Here is a 17,091-nt window from a genome sequence, read left to right as displayed (position 1 = left end):
TCTGCCTTCAGCTCAGGTCATGATCCCAGGGTCCTGGGATCGAGCCCCACATCGGGCTCTCTTCTTGGCAGGGAGCCTGCTTCCTCCTCTCTCTCTCTCTGCCTGCCTCTCTGCCTCCTTGTGATCTCTATCAAATAAATAAACATTAAAAAAAAAAAAAGTAGAATGTGTAAAATGCCGCTCCTGGCACAAGATAGGCACTGAATAAACACTGCCTGCCCTTGTTGGTATTTATTCCCCCCCAAGGTTCGTCTGCTTTTTTTCAGTGTATACAAGGGTTGTGGGAGTGGGTTAAGGTTTATAGAAATAGCCCGGGACATTCCAGTAAGTTATGTTGAGACAGGGTAATCCAACAACTTTCAGTCTTTTTTTTTTTTTTTTTCATATAACCTGCAAATTTAGCCAAGCTTATTGTTTTCTTTAGTCTTCCTTTTAAAGTCATTGACTACCAGGTGATATAAATGCTTTGTGTAGTTATCTTAACATTTGGACATTAGGCCACCTGGGTGGCTCAGTTGGTTAAGCATCTGCCTTCTGCTCAGGTCATGATCCCAGGGTCCTGGGATCAAGCCCTGCATCTGGCTCCCTGCTCAACGGGGAGCCTGCTTCTCCCTCTCCCACTCCCTCTGCTTGTGTTCCCCTCCCCCCGTCAATTAAATAAATAAATAAAATCTTTTAAAAAATAAAAAACATTTGGACATTAGTTGAGGAAGACCGCACAGGCCACTTACTTAGAAGGCAAGTGTTACACTCTGTATCCTGGAACTCACACTTAAGAATGCCATGCAGGAGAGTTTGTGTCTCTGACTACCTTTTCATATTGTTCTTAAAATACCTTGTTGTTTCCAAAGCAAAACTGTCAGAATATCTGTTCACAGCACAATATGGTATTTCTTTGTATTAGACAGGGAATTTCCTTTTATTAAATAAACAGCCTGATGTGCTAGATAAAGAGAAGGGATGTTTATAAGGCATTTTGTAAACTGACTGTTTATGTCTACTTGTTCCTTACTTTAGCAGTATTTTGAGCTCCTGTGTAGGAAAAAAATAGTCAAAGGGCAAAATGTCTTCAAAACTCTAGGCACTGGTCCTACTAATGCTTGGCACTGTGGTAATTTATTGATTTAACTTGAACAAGTTATTTGACTTCCTGCTGAGCTTTATTCATCTTTTAAATACTTTTATAGGGTCCTTGTGCATAAGAACTTGTGGCAGCTGTTCTGTAAAATATTCTGTATGGGGTACCTGGGTAGCTTTGTCAGTAAAGCATCCAGCTTTTCATCTCAGCTCAGGTCTTGATCTCAGGGTTGTGAGTTCAAGCCATGCATTGGACTCCACACTGGGTGTGTATATGTATATCAAATATATCCTGTAAAATATAGTAACACTTTTGTTTATCTGGAATCCAAGCAAGTGCGATATTCACAATTGTTTTGGTCTTTTTAAAATTTTATTTCTTTTTAAAGACCTTATTTATTTATTTGAGTGAGAGAGAGTATGAGCAGGGGGAGTGGCAGGGCAGAGGGAGAAGCAGGCTCCCCGCTAAGCAGGGAGCCCCGTTTGGGGCTTGATTCCACACCTAAAGTGAAGGCAAATGCTTAAACATGTGAGCCACCTGGGCACCCCTGGTCTTATTTTGAAGGGACCCAGAAATGATTAGGAGGGCGTTGTCTGTAGAAGCAGTTTGCAGGGCATGTCATACACAGTTTGACGGGGTACAGCCCTCATGCCATCTGGGATGCCAGCAGAGCTCTCTGGCATTTAATGGCGGTGCAGAGGGACTGTCGAATGTCAGGGGCACTGCGTTGTTGGAAATGAGATCATGTTGGGTGTCTTACTGAATGTAGTTTTTTGGAAATTAGCAATATGTCTAAAATCTGTCACTTGTTATTCAGGATTTCCCACAATATAGACTTATCACCATAGATAATCTAATTTTTTAAGGAAAATATTTCCAGATCTTTAACCTGGCTTACGTGGATTATATTTCCCAGCATAGCACACTATGCTCTTGGTGATGGGAGTAGAAACAACTTTGACACCAGGGAGAGTGGCCGATAGGGAAAATGGAGATATAGCTCCCCTAGCTAGAACTTTGCAAATATGTATATTCTCTTGTGTTAGTCTCGTGCTGTCTCATCAAATCTAAGATCATTTTTCCCCCAAATCTCTTTTTTCCTCTTCTAAGTTCCAGTCCCACATTTATGTGCTTGTCCACTAGAAATATTCGTTAAACATCTCGTTATACTCTCAATTCATATGTTCAGAGGAATTGAATTTTCATTCAATTGAACATTCATATGTTCAGAGGATATCCTCCCTCAGGTTCCCTCCTCTACTGACCTTCCACATTTTCAGCCGTGGAGGGCAGCTCTGCTGTTGACCTGGCCCACAGCCTGCCAGCCACTTGGTCCTGTGGATGATTCTTTCTGTTTATCTGAGAGCCTGTAACTTCCTTCCCACCCATTTCTGTCCTCATCCTTTCTCAACCTGAATTCTTCTCAACCAGAGTGTGTTCTGCTACCAAGCTTGCCCACGTCCAGCTCAAGTCAGCGTGACCTTTCTAAAACCCAAATTGGAAGGAATGCTCCTAGCCACTTCCAGTTTGGCACTGCCCGGAAGGAATTAACTTTTGTTTACATAAACTTTTAAAACTAAAAACAGGAACAAATTGGGTTATGTTATTTCTTTGCTTAAACAACTTCCTTGACTTACCCATTGCCTTTTTGTTCAGTCTCCCTAAGTAAACCCCTTCTGTATGCTTTCTGCACTCTTTCTGTAAAGCACTCATTTGTTCATTCCGTCATTGGACTGTTCTTTCATTTGCTCACTAAACTTTTATTGGCCACTAATATGGGGCAAGCTCTGTGCCAAAGGCTTGGGTATGAGGCCGTCAGCAGAAGAGATCCTTAGACATTTCACTGACCTCTCACACTGTTAATCAGGATAGACTAGGTTATGCTGCAATGACAGATTAACCCCGAAATCTCATTGTTGTAACACAACACAGTTGTATTGCTTGTGCTCTACACAGGAGCTCTTCCATTCAGATGTCCAACTCACAGCTACACCAACTGGAGCTCACTGTGTCCTTGGGCACTGTGATAGAGGAAAAGAGAGGCTGGCTGTGTGGGCTTCTCCCTGCCTTAGCCCAGAAGTGATGTGTGTCCCTTCTGCTCATATTTCCTTAGCCAGAACTAGTCAGATGGCCCCACCTGATAGCAGGGGGGCTTGGAATAGCTTGGAATATCATAAACAAGGACATAAAATATCTGGTGAGCATTATGGTCTCTGCCACAGACACTGTAGTTACCTGACTTCTTGTCTGTCTTATCTGCTGGACTTTAAATTTCTCAAGAGCTGAGGCTGTATCTACTTTGCTTTTGTGTCCTAAGCACAAAGGCACACAGTAGGCTTCTGATTTTTGTTGAATAAATGTCCTTCTTGAGCTTGGATTTAACTCAAGTCTACTTCCTTTAAGAAATCTTCTCTTATCATCCCTCTACTGCCTTTCCCCCTCCCCGCTGGTCCCCAGCCTGGGTTAGGTGTCTCTTTTCAGTCTTTGTGGTATCCCATGCCTACCTCAACCAAAGCATTCCTCATTGTGTATTACTACTTTTTCTTTCTCTTTTTTCTCCCCCTCTCCTCCAGATACGCATTTCCTTTTAAGTCAAGGGGCATTTATATTCTTTTTTTTTTTTAAAGTTTTTATTTATTTGAGAGAGAACAGAGCAAGTAAGAGAATGTGAGCGGGGTGGGGGGGGCGGCAGAGAGAGAGAGGGAGAAGCAGGCTCCATGCTCAGCAGGGGCTTGATGTGGGGCTCTGTGTGGGGCTCGATCCCAGGACCCTGAGATCATCATCTGAGCCCAAACCAAGAGTCAGAGGCTTAAGAATGAGCCACCCGGGTGCCCCTCTTTTATTTTCTTTTGAAAATTTATATTAAGGTTTTTAAAATTGCTTTAATAATGCTTAAGAATAAAACATTACTGTTCCAAGCTTAATTAAACCCTTTATGTAAATCTTCCCTCATTAGGTTTATTATTCCCACAGATCTTGTTAGTCTTTTCTTGCATGCATGTGTCCCTCATCAATATAATGATTTTCTTCGGTGTCCAGGTGGATGGTAACTTGTCCCTCCCCTACCTGTTGATGAAAGGTCTAATACCTGGTCATCCAGTCCCCCACTCTGATCTGCCTTAAAATTGCAGAGGTTTAATCTGCAGCTGTCATTCCTGGTTTATAATGATGCTTAATGAATGTTTGTTGAATAAATAACAAGTTCTGTGGGGCTTTTTTTCTGTTAGTATATCATTTTCAGATTTAGGAGCTTTTCCATTTAATTTCTTTTCAGATAATTTTGTATTTAAAAATCAAGCTTCAGAATCAGAATTTACTGACCAGAAACACCACTTAGTGTTTTATAAGATAGAAGGAGTAAAGCCTCCGGCTGAAGTGAAGAATGTTTTTGTTTTTTTGCAGTAAATTTGCAGTGGGTTGTCAAGGAAACTTAGCCAGGAGAATTGTTTACTCATAACAGTGTTTACTTTGAAGTGTGACTACAAAGTAATGAGGCTTGTTTTTCCTAGTGTCGGTATATACATAGTATTACCTCACGCAGTCATACTTTGAATGTGCAAAGTAGTAATGCTTCCTAAATTTACTGATTGATATTTTACATTGATTGAAATTTAGAAATTAAATTATACTTTATGTTAGAGGTTTCCTTTGCTTTGGCTTGGAATTGTCCCTGTAAAGGTCTTTCATTTGGTCTATAACCTAATTGGATGGCCTTAGTCAGCCTTTTAAGCAAATGATTAGGTTTGGAATGGCTGCACAACACTTTGCCAAGAAGTGGGAGAACTCTAGGAAGAAAGACTGCATGTTGTTTATATAACAAATCAGCGAAAGATTAACCCATATTCCTACTCCTTCTTCTTGAGTTTTCCTTGCATATTGGATTGTTGACTTAAATGCCATTATGTGGAGTCTTTGGACGACTTTTTAGAAAAACGTTTAACTTAAATTAACAAACATGATTGTGTTTGGGTTTATTTTTATTTTGGTAAGGAATTTCTTGGTAAGTTTTTATCTGAATTCTAGTTAGTTAACATATAGTGTAATATTGGTTTCAGGAGTAGAATTTAGTGATTCGTCACTTACATATTAACACCCTGTGCCCATCACAAATGTACTCAATAGGGAATTTTTTTAAAATTTAAAATTTGCCACAATTATCAGAGATGGAAGGACTGTGGCGGTAATCCCCTTTTCTCTTATTTCAGCTCTGTAATTTAATAGTTTGTAAAACTAAGGATGACTTTCTGGGAGGCCACTTCCCCGGAGTGTAGATTCTGACGTAGATAGTAGTAACACTGACTCCTGAATTTAGCTTTTAAAATTTACTGTGATCTTAAAACCAGTTTTATTTTATCAAGGTTAAGTTCATGTCACATTACCATGTGAACATTTAGAAGTGAACCATTTAGAACTGAACAAGTCAGTGGCGTTTAGTACCAATTCAGTGGCATTTAGCAACCTTTCTACAATTTCAAAACACTGTGATCACTTCCAGACAAAATCCTGTACTCTAATGAAGGAGTTACTTTCCAGTTTTCTCTTCTCGCAGTCCCTGGCAACCAGCAGTTTGCTTTCTATCTCTGTGGATTGACCCGTTCTACCCATTTCACATCATTGGGATCTTACAACATGTGACATTTGGGCTCTGGCTTTCACTTAGCATGATGTTTTCACGGTTGATCCACTGTGTAACATGGATCAGTGCTTCGTTCTTTTTATGGGACTCTTCCTGCGCATGTGTACGCCATGTTAGCCATTCATTCATTGATGGACATTCAAGTTGTTTCTGCGCTTTGGCTACAGTGAATAATACTTTTGTGACCATTTGGGTATAAGTATTTGAGCACCTCTTTTCGGTTCTTTGGGGTGTATAGCTACGAGTGGGATAGTTAAGTCATATGGTAAATTTTTTTTTTCTTTTTAAGAGAGAGAGCAAGGGTGGGGGTACAGAGCGAGAGGGAGAGAGAACCTCAAGCAGACTACCTGCTGAGTGCAGAGCTGGATGCGGGGCTCATTCTCACCACCCTGAGATCATGACCAGAGCCAAAATCAAGAGTTGGACACTTAACTGACTGACCCACCCAGGCGCCCCTTGTGTTTTTTTTTTTTGTTTTTTTTTTTTTGTTTTTTAAAGATTTTATTTATTTATTTGAGAGAGAGACAGTGAGAGAGAACGTGAGTGAGGAGAAGGTCAGAGGGAGAAGCAGACTCCCCATGGAGCTGGGAGCCCGATGTGGGACTCGATCCTGGGACTCCGGGATCATGACCTGAGCCGAAGGCAGTCGTCCAACCAACTGAGCCACCCAGGCGTCCCCTTGTGTTCATTTTTTATTTAACTTTTGAGGAATCACAAACTTTCCACAGCACTTGAACTTATTTGACATTTTTACCCCATGTCTGAGGGTTCCAGTCTTTCTCCATCTTTGCCAGTTCTTGTTTTTGTTTTTTTGTTTTTTTTTTAATTATAGCCATTCGTGGGTGCCTGGGTGGCTCAATCGTTAAGCGTCTGCCTTCAGCTCAGGTCATGATCCCAGCATCCTGGGATGGAGACCCGCATTGGGCTCCTTGCTCCACAGAGAGCCTTCTTCTCCCTCTGCTTCTGCCTGCCACTCTGCCTGCCTGTACTCTCTCTGTCTCTCTGACAAATAAATAAACAAAATCTTAAAAAAAAAAAAACACCTCAGAAGGGTTAAAATTATAGCCATTCTTGTGGGTGTAAGTGGTATCTCAGACCAGTTTTACTTTGCACTTTCCCAGTGACTGATGATGTTGAGCATCTTGAATGTGCTCCTTGACTATTTGTAGATCTTCTTTGGGGAAATGCTGCTTGTCTTCTTGTTGTCATCGTTAGAGTTTTTATATTTTTATATATTCATGTTTTAGACAGTAGACCTTTATCAGATAGATAATTTGCAGACATTTCCTCCCATTCTGTAAGTCGTTTTTCTTCACACCCTGGGTCGTGTCCTTTAATTCACAGAAGAGTCTAATTTTTATGAGGTTCAGTTTATCTAATCTTTATTTTTGTTCATGCTTTTGGTGTCATGTTCAAGAATTTGGCATATTTTACGAAATTTAAGGTCATGAGGATTTACCTCTGTTTTTTTGTTTTGTTTTGTTTTTTTAATTTTTTTTTTTTAAGTAAACTCTACCCCCAGAGTGAGGCTCAAATTTGTGACCCCATGATCAGGAGTCACATGCTCTACTGACTGAGCCAGCCAGGCCCCTCAGATTTATCGCTATTTTATAGTTTTTAGCTCTTACATCTAGGTCATTGGACCATTTGGAGTTACTTTTTGTATATAGTATGAGGTGGGAGTGCAGCGAGGATTCTTATTTTAAAAAACAACTTCAGGGGCACCTGGGTGGCTCAATGGGTTAAGCCTCTGCCTTCAGCTCAGGTCGTGATCGCTTGGTCCTGGGATTGAGCCCTGCATCGGCCTCTCTGCTCAGCAGGGAACCTGCTTCCCACACCCCTCTCTGCCTGCCTCTCTTGCCTACTTGTGATCTCTCTTTCAAATAAATAAATCTTTAAAAAAAAAAAAACAACTTCATAGAACGTTCTACATCGTACTTTTAATATCCCTTAGAGTAAACATTTACACACCACCCCAAAACTCCTGTGGGTTTCATATTATTTTAAGTTATTCTGAATTGTGCAAAACAGAAACTACATGCACTTAAAAAAAAAGTACTTGTAAATGTAAAGATATTATTTTCTCCATCCATGGACTATATATTGGTGACTATATGTGGATTCATGGATTTCCTTCTTAACTCCACAGTCCCCTCTGAGTCAGCAGATCACAGATTTTGTAGAGGAGCATCAAGAGACTCTATCATGACATGAAGAAAAGGGATTAAGGATGAAAAAAAAGGTAGAATTTCCAAGGGCCCATATACTTGCAGAAACACAGGGGAGAGATGGGAGAGGACCAGAAGGTAGGTCACCGGAAGTCAGTGATGGAATCTGTAGGGGCTACAGGGAATGTAGCTTTTTCTTCCAGGCAACAAGGATGACAGCAGAGTAGAAGTGAAGTGCACAAGGTGAATATGTTTAGAATAGGGAGGGAAGCTCAAAAGACCTTGTCAGCAAGTGATGGTGTAGGGAGCTATGTAGATGATTCTTTTCAATTTGGGAGTAATGCCAACTGCCCTAAAGAGGGGTAAGGAAAAGGAGCTGGGGACATTCTAGGATTTTTTTTTCTGCCGTAACTGGAATGCTGGTTAATTTTGCCTTAGTAAACCATAGTCTGCAGGATTTTGTGTGTTTGTGTGTGCGTGTGTGTGTGTTTTGTTGTTTTTCTTCTCGTTTCTTAATAAAACTTCGTAGTAAAAAAATTCTAGTTTTATCTCAGTTGAAAGCATGATGAAATTTTCCAACTTTAGCTGTAGATGAGGGAGTTGGGTTCTGAGTGCACAGTTAGAACTTAGGGTGGTGCGTTGTACTGGCTTGTGGCCATCGGATGGATCAGGAGCTGGGACACATGGATGACGAGCTGGGAGGGAAGGTGTTGGGCCTACGATGCCAACCAGGGCTAAGGACTTCTTTCCTTCTGACCAGCCCTTCACTGCGCTCCAGGCTTATCAGTGACTTTTTTCCTCCCCAGTCCTTCTCAACTCTGTGTTCAAAGGGCTTTAGGGAAAGGGACAAAGGAGAGGATAAATAGCACAAGTGACTGACAGCCGGAGGAAAGGTAGAGATAAAGGCCTCTGGTTCAGATGCCTTTCTGCTTTTTACAAGGTGAGTTGTCTACTCTTTCCACTAGAAACGAAAGCCACCCTACAAGAAGTGACCCAGAGATATATAAACAAAAAATAAGTCTCTGGTGCTTACTCTTCCATGTTGTTTAGAGTTTGTACAAATGTGCCTTTTTTCTTTTTAACTGTCCACGTGACTTCTATGACTTTCAGGTGCTACTCGTGAGCAGTAGTCGCCATCCAGACCGATGGATTGTCCCTGGGGGAGGCATGGAGCCCGAGGAGGAGCCGAGCGTGGCAGCAGTCCGTGAAGTCTGTGAGGAGGTATGCGCAGAGATAAAAGGGCATGGCAGGACCTTGTAATCATGAATCTGTCATGTCTGTGTAGTTCTTTAATTCATCACCACTCACTGAGTAAACATACTCATGATCACAGAAAGAAGGCATTTAACAGTTGCCATGTGCTTCCTTGATTAAAGGGCCGATCAGGTTGGGACATGGTGATGTTTATCAGACACTCTGTGCAGGGAGAGGGCTCTAGTGATGACTGTATCTGATTATATCAGACAGTGTTTTGTGATTTCCCATAGAGCTCTTTCAGCATTGCCTCTGTTACCTGTGGCAGAAGATCAAGAACAAATAGTTCATCAGCCCTAAGAAATGAGAGGGACAGGCAGTATTGATGTAAACGGCTCATTCCCATCAATGATGATGAGGAGGAGGAAGAGGCCGTTGTTCCCCTCTGCTTCCTGGGTCCAGGGCACAGAACAGTGGCTGAAGCAGGAGTTCTGTTGGCCAGAAGCTGTGATAAATAGTGCCATTAGAGAGAGAATAGTATCTTCTTTGTTATTTAGCCTCACGATACTCGGCATGTAGGTATTGAGTTCCTGGGCCATTCCCAGTATATCTTACTATCTTCTTCCAGAAGAAGTACTCAGAAAGAGGCAAGGTCTTCGTTCCCTTACTTCAAGAGCTTGTGGTTTGATTGGGGAAACCGAGAAATAGATGGCAGTTCAAAACCAGGAGGAAGGAGTAACATTCCCCCAAAGCCCCCTGTGGCAATGCTCTGCTTATGTTATTTCACAGAAGTCTCCTAACCTGGTGGTGTATGTGTTCTTACCCCATTGACTTGCCCTCACCACATGGCTAGTGCTTTTCTTTGTTCCAGAGGGAATTTAAAACTGATTCCAAGGATATATAAAACAGGCCTAAGAACAAGTCTAAATCCTTCATTTCTTTTGGGTTCAGCCCTTGCTGAAGTCCCCTGAGACTAATCTTACCCTTGGAATACTTAAGGAATTCTTCCCTCGCTCTGAACTCCCGCAGACTTGTGTTGGCTCGCACTCCTATCATTTTATCATATATCTGGCGTCCATAACTAGGGTATGATCTCTGAGAGCAAAAAGTATGTGTTGTAGTTGGAACCCTCCCTGTGTGTTCCCATTACACGCTAGGTGGACAGCAGTAATTGGTACATGCTTCTGTGACAGGTGGGGCAACGGATGGAACAGGGAAAGTGCTGAAGTGTTAGCCCAGATGGAAATGACCCGAGCACAGGGAGCGATAGGTATGGTCAGAGAGGATGCACGAGGCATTCTCATGGTAGCCAGAACTGGTGTCCTTCTTTCTCACCAGACCTGGGATAATGGGGGCTCCCCAGGGGTGGAGTGCCCTGGAGGGGCCGATGTGATTCTGTGCTCTGCCTTCCTAGGCCTGAGGGCACCAGAATCTTTGCCTGCTCCTTTCTGAAGGATCTCAGAGGCTGGACTATTCTAGTTACGTGTGGCAGGGCCCATTGGTGGACCTAAGCTGCGTAACTTGAGTTCAGATCCAGTTGACACTTGTAAGATCTAAGGCTCCTAAAGCCATGTTTAAAAGAGCTTCCACGGCAGTTGTAGATTCAGAAAGGTGGTCGGAAGACCTGAAATAGAATGACGGTTCTAGAACAAAGAGAAAGGGCAAAGTTACAGAGACTGTGCAAAACTTGCTCCTTGGTTTTAGGAGTTGTGGGGCAGATCTGACAGCTCTACCTTTGCGGAGCACATACGGATTTGGCGCCTGTCTCAGGCAAGCTCCCGTCAGTTGCCATTACTGTTGTTGGATTCTGAGTATTACGGTTGAGTCAACCGTGTTTATACACGTGTAGCAAAGATGGAAGGAACTAGGTGACTGGAGTAGAAATGCAGCGAGGGGCAGGAAAGGGTGTAGGGTGCCCTGTTCACTTTGTTCCTGGAAAAGCCATGCAGCCCTTCAGTCTGTAAGAGGGAAGCTGCAGTGGGAGTAGGGCCAAGGGGAGTGACAGGTGGCACATACAACGGCTCCTGTCCTCAGATGTTCAGGATCCCCCTTCGCTCCTGTCCACATGGGGTCCTGGGCTTGAAATGAAACCCTGCTCAACTCTGAGGAAGTCAGAGGACAGTCTTACCACACCCTGTACTTTATTCCAACATTATTGAAAGGATAAATGTCTGTGAACTGCTTGCAATTTCAGAATACGGTACCGAATAAATCAGATGTTTGCACAAACAATAAAAATTAGTGAAATGTCATTACAGAAACAAACATTCCAGGGGCTTCTATCAAAATAAAATAGAGGTGATGGTTTTTCCGATCCCACATCCATCAACAGAGTACAAGACTTGGTATCAGAGAGGATGATGTAGAGATAAATATATATATATGTATAAATATATATATATATTCACATATATATATATACACACACACTCACGCACACACAAATATATATATTTTTAGTTGCCCTTGAAGGATGGCTTTTGTATGTGGAAATCACTATTCAGGAGTTTATTTAGGTTTCAAAATGTTATGACTTCTGTAAAGTACGCATTCAAAAACTTAATTTTCTTCATAATGCTTACAGCTCTGATTGCTCTGTATATAAACATAGGAGATTTTACTAGTCACTTTTGGATAATACTAGAACAGTTAGTTGAAGAGCTTCAGATGTTTCACAAATTGGATTCATACAGCTAAATAGAAGTGCTTTCTAAAGAACTTCAGTTGTCTGACTTAAAAAATAAAAACCCAATGAAGCTCTTCAACAAAATGTCCTATGAATCTCCTATATTTAACTTATGGGCTCCTGGCTGGCTCAGTCAGTGGTGCATGCAACTCTCGATCTCGGGGTTTTGAGTTCAAACCCCATATTTGGTGTAGAGATTACTTAAGTAGATAAATTTCCTTTTTAAAAAGATTTTATTTATTTATCTGACAGACATAGATCACAAGCAGGCAGAGAGGCAGGCAGAAAGAGAGGGGGAGGCAGGCTCCCTGCTGAGCAGAGAGCCTGATGCAGGGCTTGATTCCAGGACCCTGGGATCGTGACCTGAGCTGAAGGCAGAGGCTTAACCCACTGAGCCACCCAGGCGCCCCAAATAAATAAATATTTTAAAAAAGAAAATCAACTCACAAATGAGGTGAGTCTTAGATTCCTTATTCTCGTAATATATGTAAAATTACTAAGATTTTCAACTTAGAAACACAAGGCAGAAAGAAATTATTCAATTATATTTTCAAAACTGAGTTTCTGATCTAATAGACCAAGGTTTTGGGGTTTTTTTTGGTGTTTGGTTTTTGTTTTTGTTTTTTTGTTTTTCAGTAATTTCCTTGCACAACATGGGGCTCAGAACTCATGACCTTGAGATCAAGAGTCGCATGCTCTCCTGACTGAGCCAGCCAGGCGCCTGGGGCCAAATTCTTTTACATATTACAAAATCATAAAATATGTCTGGTCTCCTTCTTAACAGAGAAATATCTTACCATTTTGATTCTCTTAAACATTTCTATATTTCATTCTAAATATTTCCAGGATTGAAAAATACTAACCCACCAAAGAAACCGGGCCCTTCCTGTTAAGTGAGGCCAAGACTCTTGGATGGCCTGTTTGGAAATGCTGATCTAGTCCACTGTTGTTCTGTCAAGACTCTGTAACTTCACAAGGCTGGTGGTCGTAGAGTCCACATTAGGCGGGAGTGTGTACTTAGCGAACATTGCGCAGTGTCTGGCACACCTGGCTGACTTTGTCCTTCAACTTGAAGGTCCTTCCTCCATCAAGTCTTTGATAGAGCATTCACTGTTCTTCCTTGGTATTTCCCTTGTGGTCTGTACTTCTGGCATCGTGGTTGTCTGTCATGCTGTAATGATACTGCTTGTTTAACTGTCTTCTGTGCTAGACTTTACATTCTGTGTAGCCAGATACCATCCTTTTCTGCTCACTGTTGAATCCCCATTGCTTAGCATGTAGCAAGCACTTAACAAAATAAACATTTCAGTTATCGACGAGATGACTAGGGCAGCCCCGGAAATCTGGGTAGGCCCTTTTGGGTTGGCAGGAGTAAACATACCTGCAGGTCTCTTGGTTAGAGGAGGAAGAATATGACAGTGTTGCAGCATCTGTCTGACCAGGCCATGCAGGACTGGAAACTTGGGGCACAGGGGCACAGGCAGGCCCCGCTCACAGTGGCTAGAAAGGCAGCAGGAATGCATTGTGGCTCCTGGAGCCTCGTCACTGCGCCTGGGGCCCAGCCCCTGTCTTCCACGGTGGATGAGCTGCCTCTTCAGTCTCTTCTCAGCCTCTTGGCTTCTGCTCACTACTTTCTGCGTTTTCCCCTCTGAGTGTGGCACTCACCTGTCTTCGCCTCTCCATTCAGCCTTCCCAGCAGAGATGACCTGACCTACGGCTGCAGCTACCAGGCGACGTCATCAGCTCCTGGCCATTCTGAGGATGTTTGCCTTCACTTTGCTTCAGTTGCTGATTCCTTATTTCTCTTGCTGTGCTCAGAGCATCGAGCACAGGTGCTGTACAAGTGTGGCAGCTCCCACTGCAGACACCTGCAGCAGCTTTACTGCAAGGACCCTGTGTATGCAGGAAAAATATATTAACATGGGAAGATGTTTGTTAATGCATTCCTAAGTGGTCAAAGCAGACTATGAAACTATTTATAATATAAAACCATTTAGTGGAAAAGAAATATGTGTGTCTATTTGCGTAGAAAAAAGTAACACTGCTTGCATACCTACTATGTGCCGGGCTTTGTTCTAAGCATTTTGCAGATGTCACCTCATTTAATCCTCTCCAGACCCTAGGAGGTAGTGGAACTGTTTCTGTCTGTATTTTACTGGGCAAGAAAAAACCAGATTCTGTGAGATTAAGTCATTTGTCCAAACAAACTTGCCCAACCAAGGGTGCTCAAGGTAATTGAATCCAGAACATCTCATCTCAGCACCCACACATCTCTAAATGCTGTGCTCCTTGAAAGAACATCTACCAGAATGTTCGGGGTGGTTATCTTTGGGTTAGTTCAGAGATGATCAGGTTTTCTGCATTGAACATATGTTTATTTTATTACTAGCAAAATGTTCTGTGTAAACATGAATGGAGTGAAATTATTAAGTAGTCTGCCATGGCCTTGTCGGGCCAAGATACCATTAAACTCAATCTGTTTGGCAGCTTTGTTTAACCCGGCTTAAAAATTTCAGCATATTGGCCGAATTTCAGAAACCGATAAATCTGTAGCACTTGAAACATTGGCAGTCACATTTCATGGGCTAAAATACCTCCTTTTGGAAACTGGCCTCCCGATTTTTAGCTGCTTATGGTCAGAATCCTCTTATAGTGACCCCTCAGAGATTGAGAGGGCTGACACTCCCTCAGGGGCCTTGGTGACAGTGCATCTCCTGCCTCAGGCAGCAAAGGCTGGTGTGAGCCAGCCATGTGACACCCTCTGTTACCAGAAAGAAAAGCACCTCTTTGTGTAGTTTTCAGAGCTCTTCTTTCTTGCTAATTCAATAGGAAAGGTAAAACTGTTAGCTGACAGGGAAAGAGAGAGAAACTGGATCTGAGATCGTTCTGTCTTCTGTTCATTTGTTTTATTCCCCATTCTCACCTTGGGAGAACCCAGAGTGTTATCACCAAGATAAAGAACATGTGAAAACAGAATTGAGAGGAAAAATATGTGCATACCTTCCACTGCATCGTCTTCAAGGATGATAAAGATGGGTGCCTTTTGAGAAGTGTAGTCAATGATGACATTTGAAAATATGTGGCCAGATGCCAGTTCCTTTTATCTGCTGCTTCATGTCCGGACAAGGCCTGTATCCACAGAGCCGTTTCCCGCACACCAACTGTAAAGGAGCTGTAGGCAGCCTCTTCATGAATCTGTGGCATAGGCATAGCTTAAAAAAAAAAAAAGCGTAGGTTTTCTGACTTCCTCACTTGTGTCATAATATCACACTTTTCTGCTACTCCTCGGGCTCTTCACCACCTGCTGCTTTGCCATATAAACTCAGCACCATGGAAATTTCTTCCTTTTAATGAGGTCTTCTGATACTTCCCTATATTTCTTTTTTTTTTTTTTTTAAGATTTTATTTATTTATTTGTCAGAGAGAGAGAGGGAGAGAGAGCAAGCACAGGCAGACAGAATGGCAGGCAGAGGCAGAGGGAGAAGCAGGTTCCCTGACGAGCAAGGAGCCCGATGTGGGACTCGATCCCAGGACGCTGGGATCATGACCTGAGCCGAAGGCAGCTGCTTAACCAACTGAGCCACCCAGGCATCCCTTCCCTATATTTCTTGCTGCCCTGTTTCAAGTTTTTAGTACACTGTCTGAAAAAGTAAAAATGTCACAGCACGTTTGACTTACTTCACCTTCATTTAGGAGAGTTTGTTTTGAACGGCTAGGTGCCTTAATATAATATCAAGGGTCACAGTTGCCTCAAGGGTCCAGAGGGGCTTTGTCTTAAGGCTTTGCCTTACTGATCTTATACCACCCAATCAAGAATTTCTTGTGACCCTTCTTGAGATCATGGAAGATGCTGTTGTGAACTGTATTTTTAAAATCTATATCTTCTTGTTCTTTTTTTTTTTTTTTTTTTTTTTTTGAAGAGAGCAAGCACGGGTGCACAATAGGGATGGGGGTTTGGGGAGGGCAGAGGGAGAAAGAGAATCTTAAGCAGGCTCCACACTTAACACAGAGCCTGACTCAGGGTTCAGTCTTGTCCCTGAGATCGTGACCTGAGCTGAAATCAAGAGATGCTTAACCACCTGAGCCACCCAGCGCCCCATAAAAATCCATATCTTCTTAGGGCACCTGGGTGACTCAGTTGCTGAAGTATCTGACTTTGGTCGGGTTATGATCTCAGGGTCCTGGGATCAACCCCTGCATTGGGCTGCCTGCTCAGTGGGGACTCTGGTTCTCCCTCTCCCCCTGTTCCTCTTCCCTGCTCCTTCTCTCTCTCTCTCAAATAAATAAAGTCTTTATTTTTTTAATAAAGATTTTACTTATTTGACAGAGAGAGAGAGATCACAAGTAGGCAGAGAGGCAGGCAGAGAGAGGGGGAAGCAGGCTCGCTGCTGAGCAGAGAACCCAACACAGGGCTTGACCCTAGGATCCTGAGATCATGACCCGAGCCAGAGGCAGAGAGGCCCCACCCCCTGAGCCACCCAGGCAGCCCATAAATAAATAAAATCTTAAAAAAAAAAATCTATATCTTCTTATCCCAGTTTTTGTACTGTGTGTTCCCTGTCTCCACCAAAAAAAAAAGTTTGTACGCTCTAATATATGTGTCCTGGCGACTAGAAAGCTCCATATGGAGCCTCAGAACTGCCTCTAACAGAGAAGCAGTATTTCATGGCTCTTGTTATGTACAAGCAGAACATTCCAAAAGCCTGTAACTAGTCGGAAATAATTTAAGATACTGTTTTGTCACCCTTTCTTTTTAGGTCATCAGTGTTTGACTCTGTTTGGAGAGGAGAAATACAGGAAGGTCATGTGTGACTGTGTTGTATTTTCATCTTTATTTTTTGGCCTCAACCTGAACTGTTGTGAGTGGAAGGTGGGGATAGGGTATCATAGAATTTATTAGGGAAATAACATGATTCTTTTTAAATGCCAGACTTTTAGTCACAAAATATGTATAAGAATGTGTTAAGAATATTTTCAGTCAGTTTAACAAGATAGGTAGAAGGTGGGGAAGTGATGTCATGGACCAGGAGTCCTCCAGCTCATAAGCTGGTAGGGAAGGCTCTGGTTGGGGGCGTTTCCTCCTCAGGCCCAGCCATGAGTTGTCGTGCGGCAGTCAAGACCCAGTATGGTTCTGATGTTTCAAGAGAATCTTTTTTTTTTTTTTTTTTAAGATTTTATTTATTTATTTGACAGAGAGATCACAAGTAGGCAGAGGCAGGCAGAGAGAGAGAGAGGGAAACAGGCTCCCCGCCAATCAGAGAGCCTGATGCAGGGCTCGATCCCAGGACCCTGAGATCATGACCTGAGCTGAAGGCGAGGCTTAACCCAT

At 42.6% G+C, this 17,091-nt stretch overlaps 1 protein-coding gene across 1 annotated transcript in view; it reads left to right on the top strand.

Moving 5' to 3' along the window:
• The window catches only part of NUDT3 (nudix hydrolase 3), a 118,152-nt gene that overhangs the window by 53,574 nt on the left and 47,487 nt on the right, over positions 1-17,091 (top strand). Inside the window, exon 2 of the mRNA XM_047735169.1 lies at positions 8,993-9,103. Coding sequence (XP_047591125.1) covers positions 8,993-9,103 — 111 coding nt within the window. The remainder of the gene's footprint in view (positions 1-8,992; positions 9,104-17,091) is intronic.

The sequence above is a fragment of the Lutra lutra genome, chromosome 6, assembly GCF_902655055.1.
Source record: "Lutra lutra chromosome 6, mLutLut1.2, whole genome shotgun sequence".
In the NCBI taxonomy this organism is placed as follows: Eukaryota; Metazoa; Chordata; class Mammalia; order Carnivora; family Mustelidae; genus Lutra; species Lutra lutra.
Note: the sequence above shows the minus strand (reverse complement) of the source record. Positions and strands in the feature narration are given on the sequence as shown.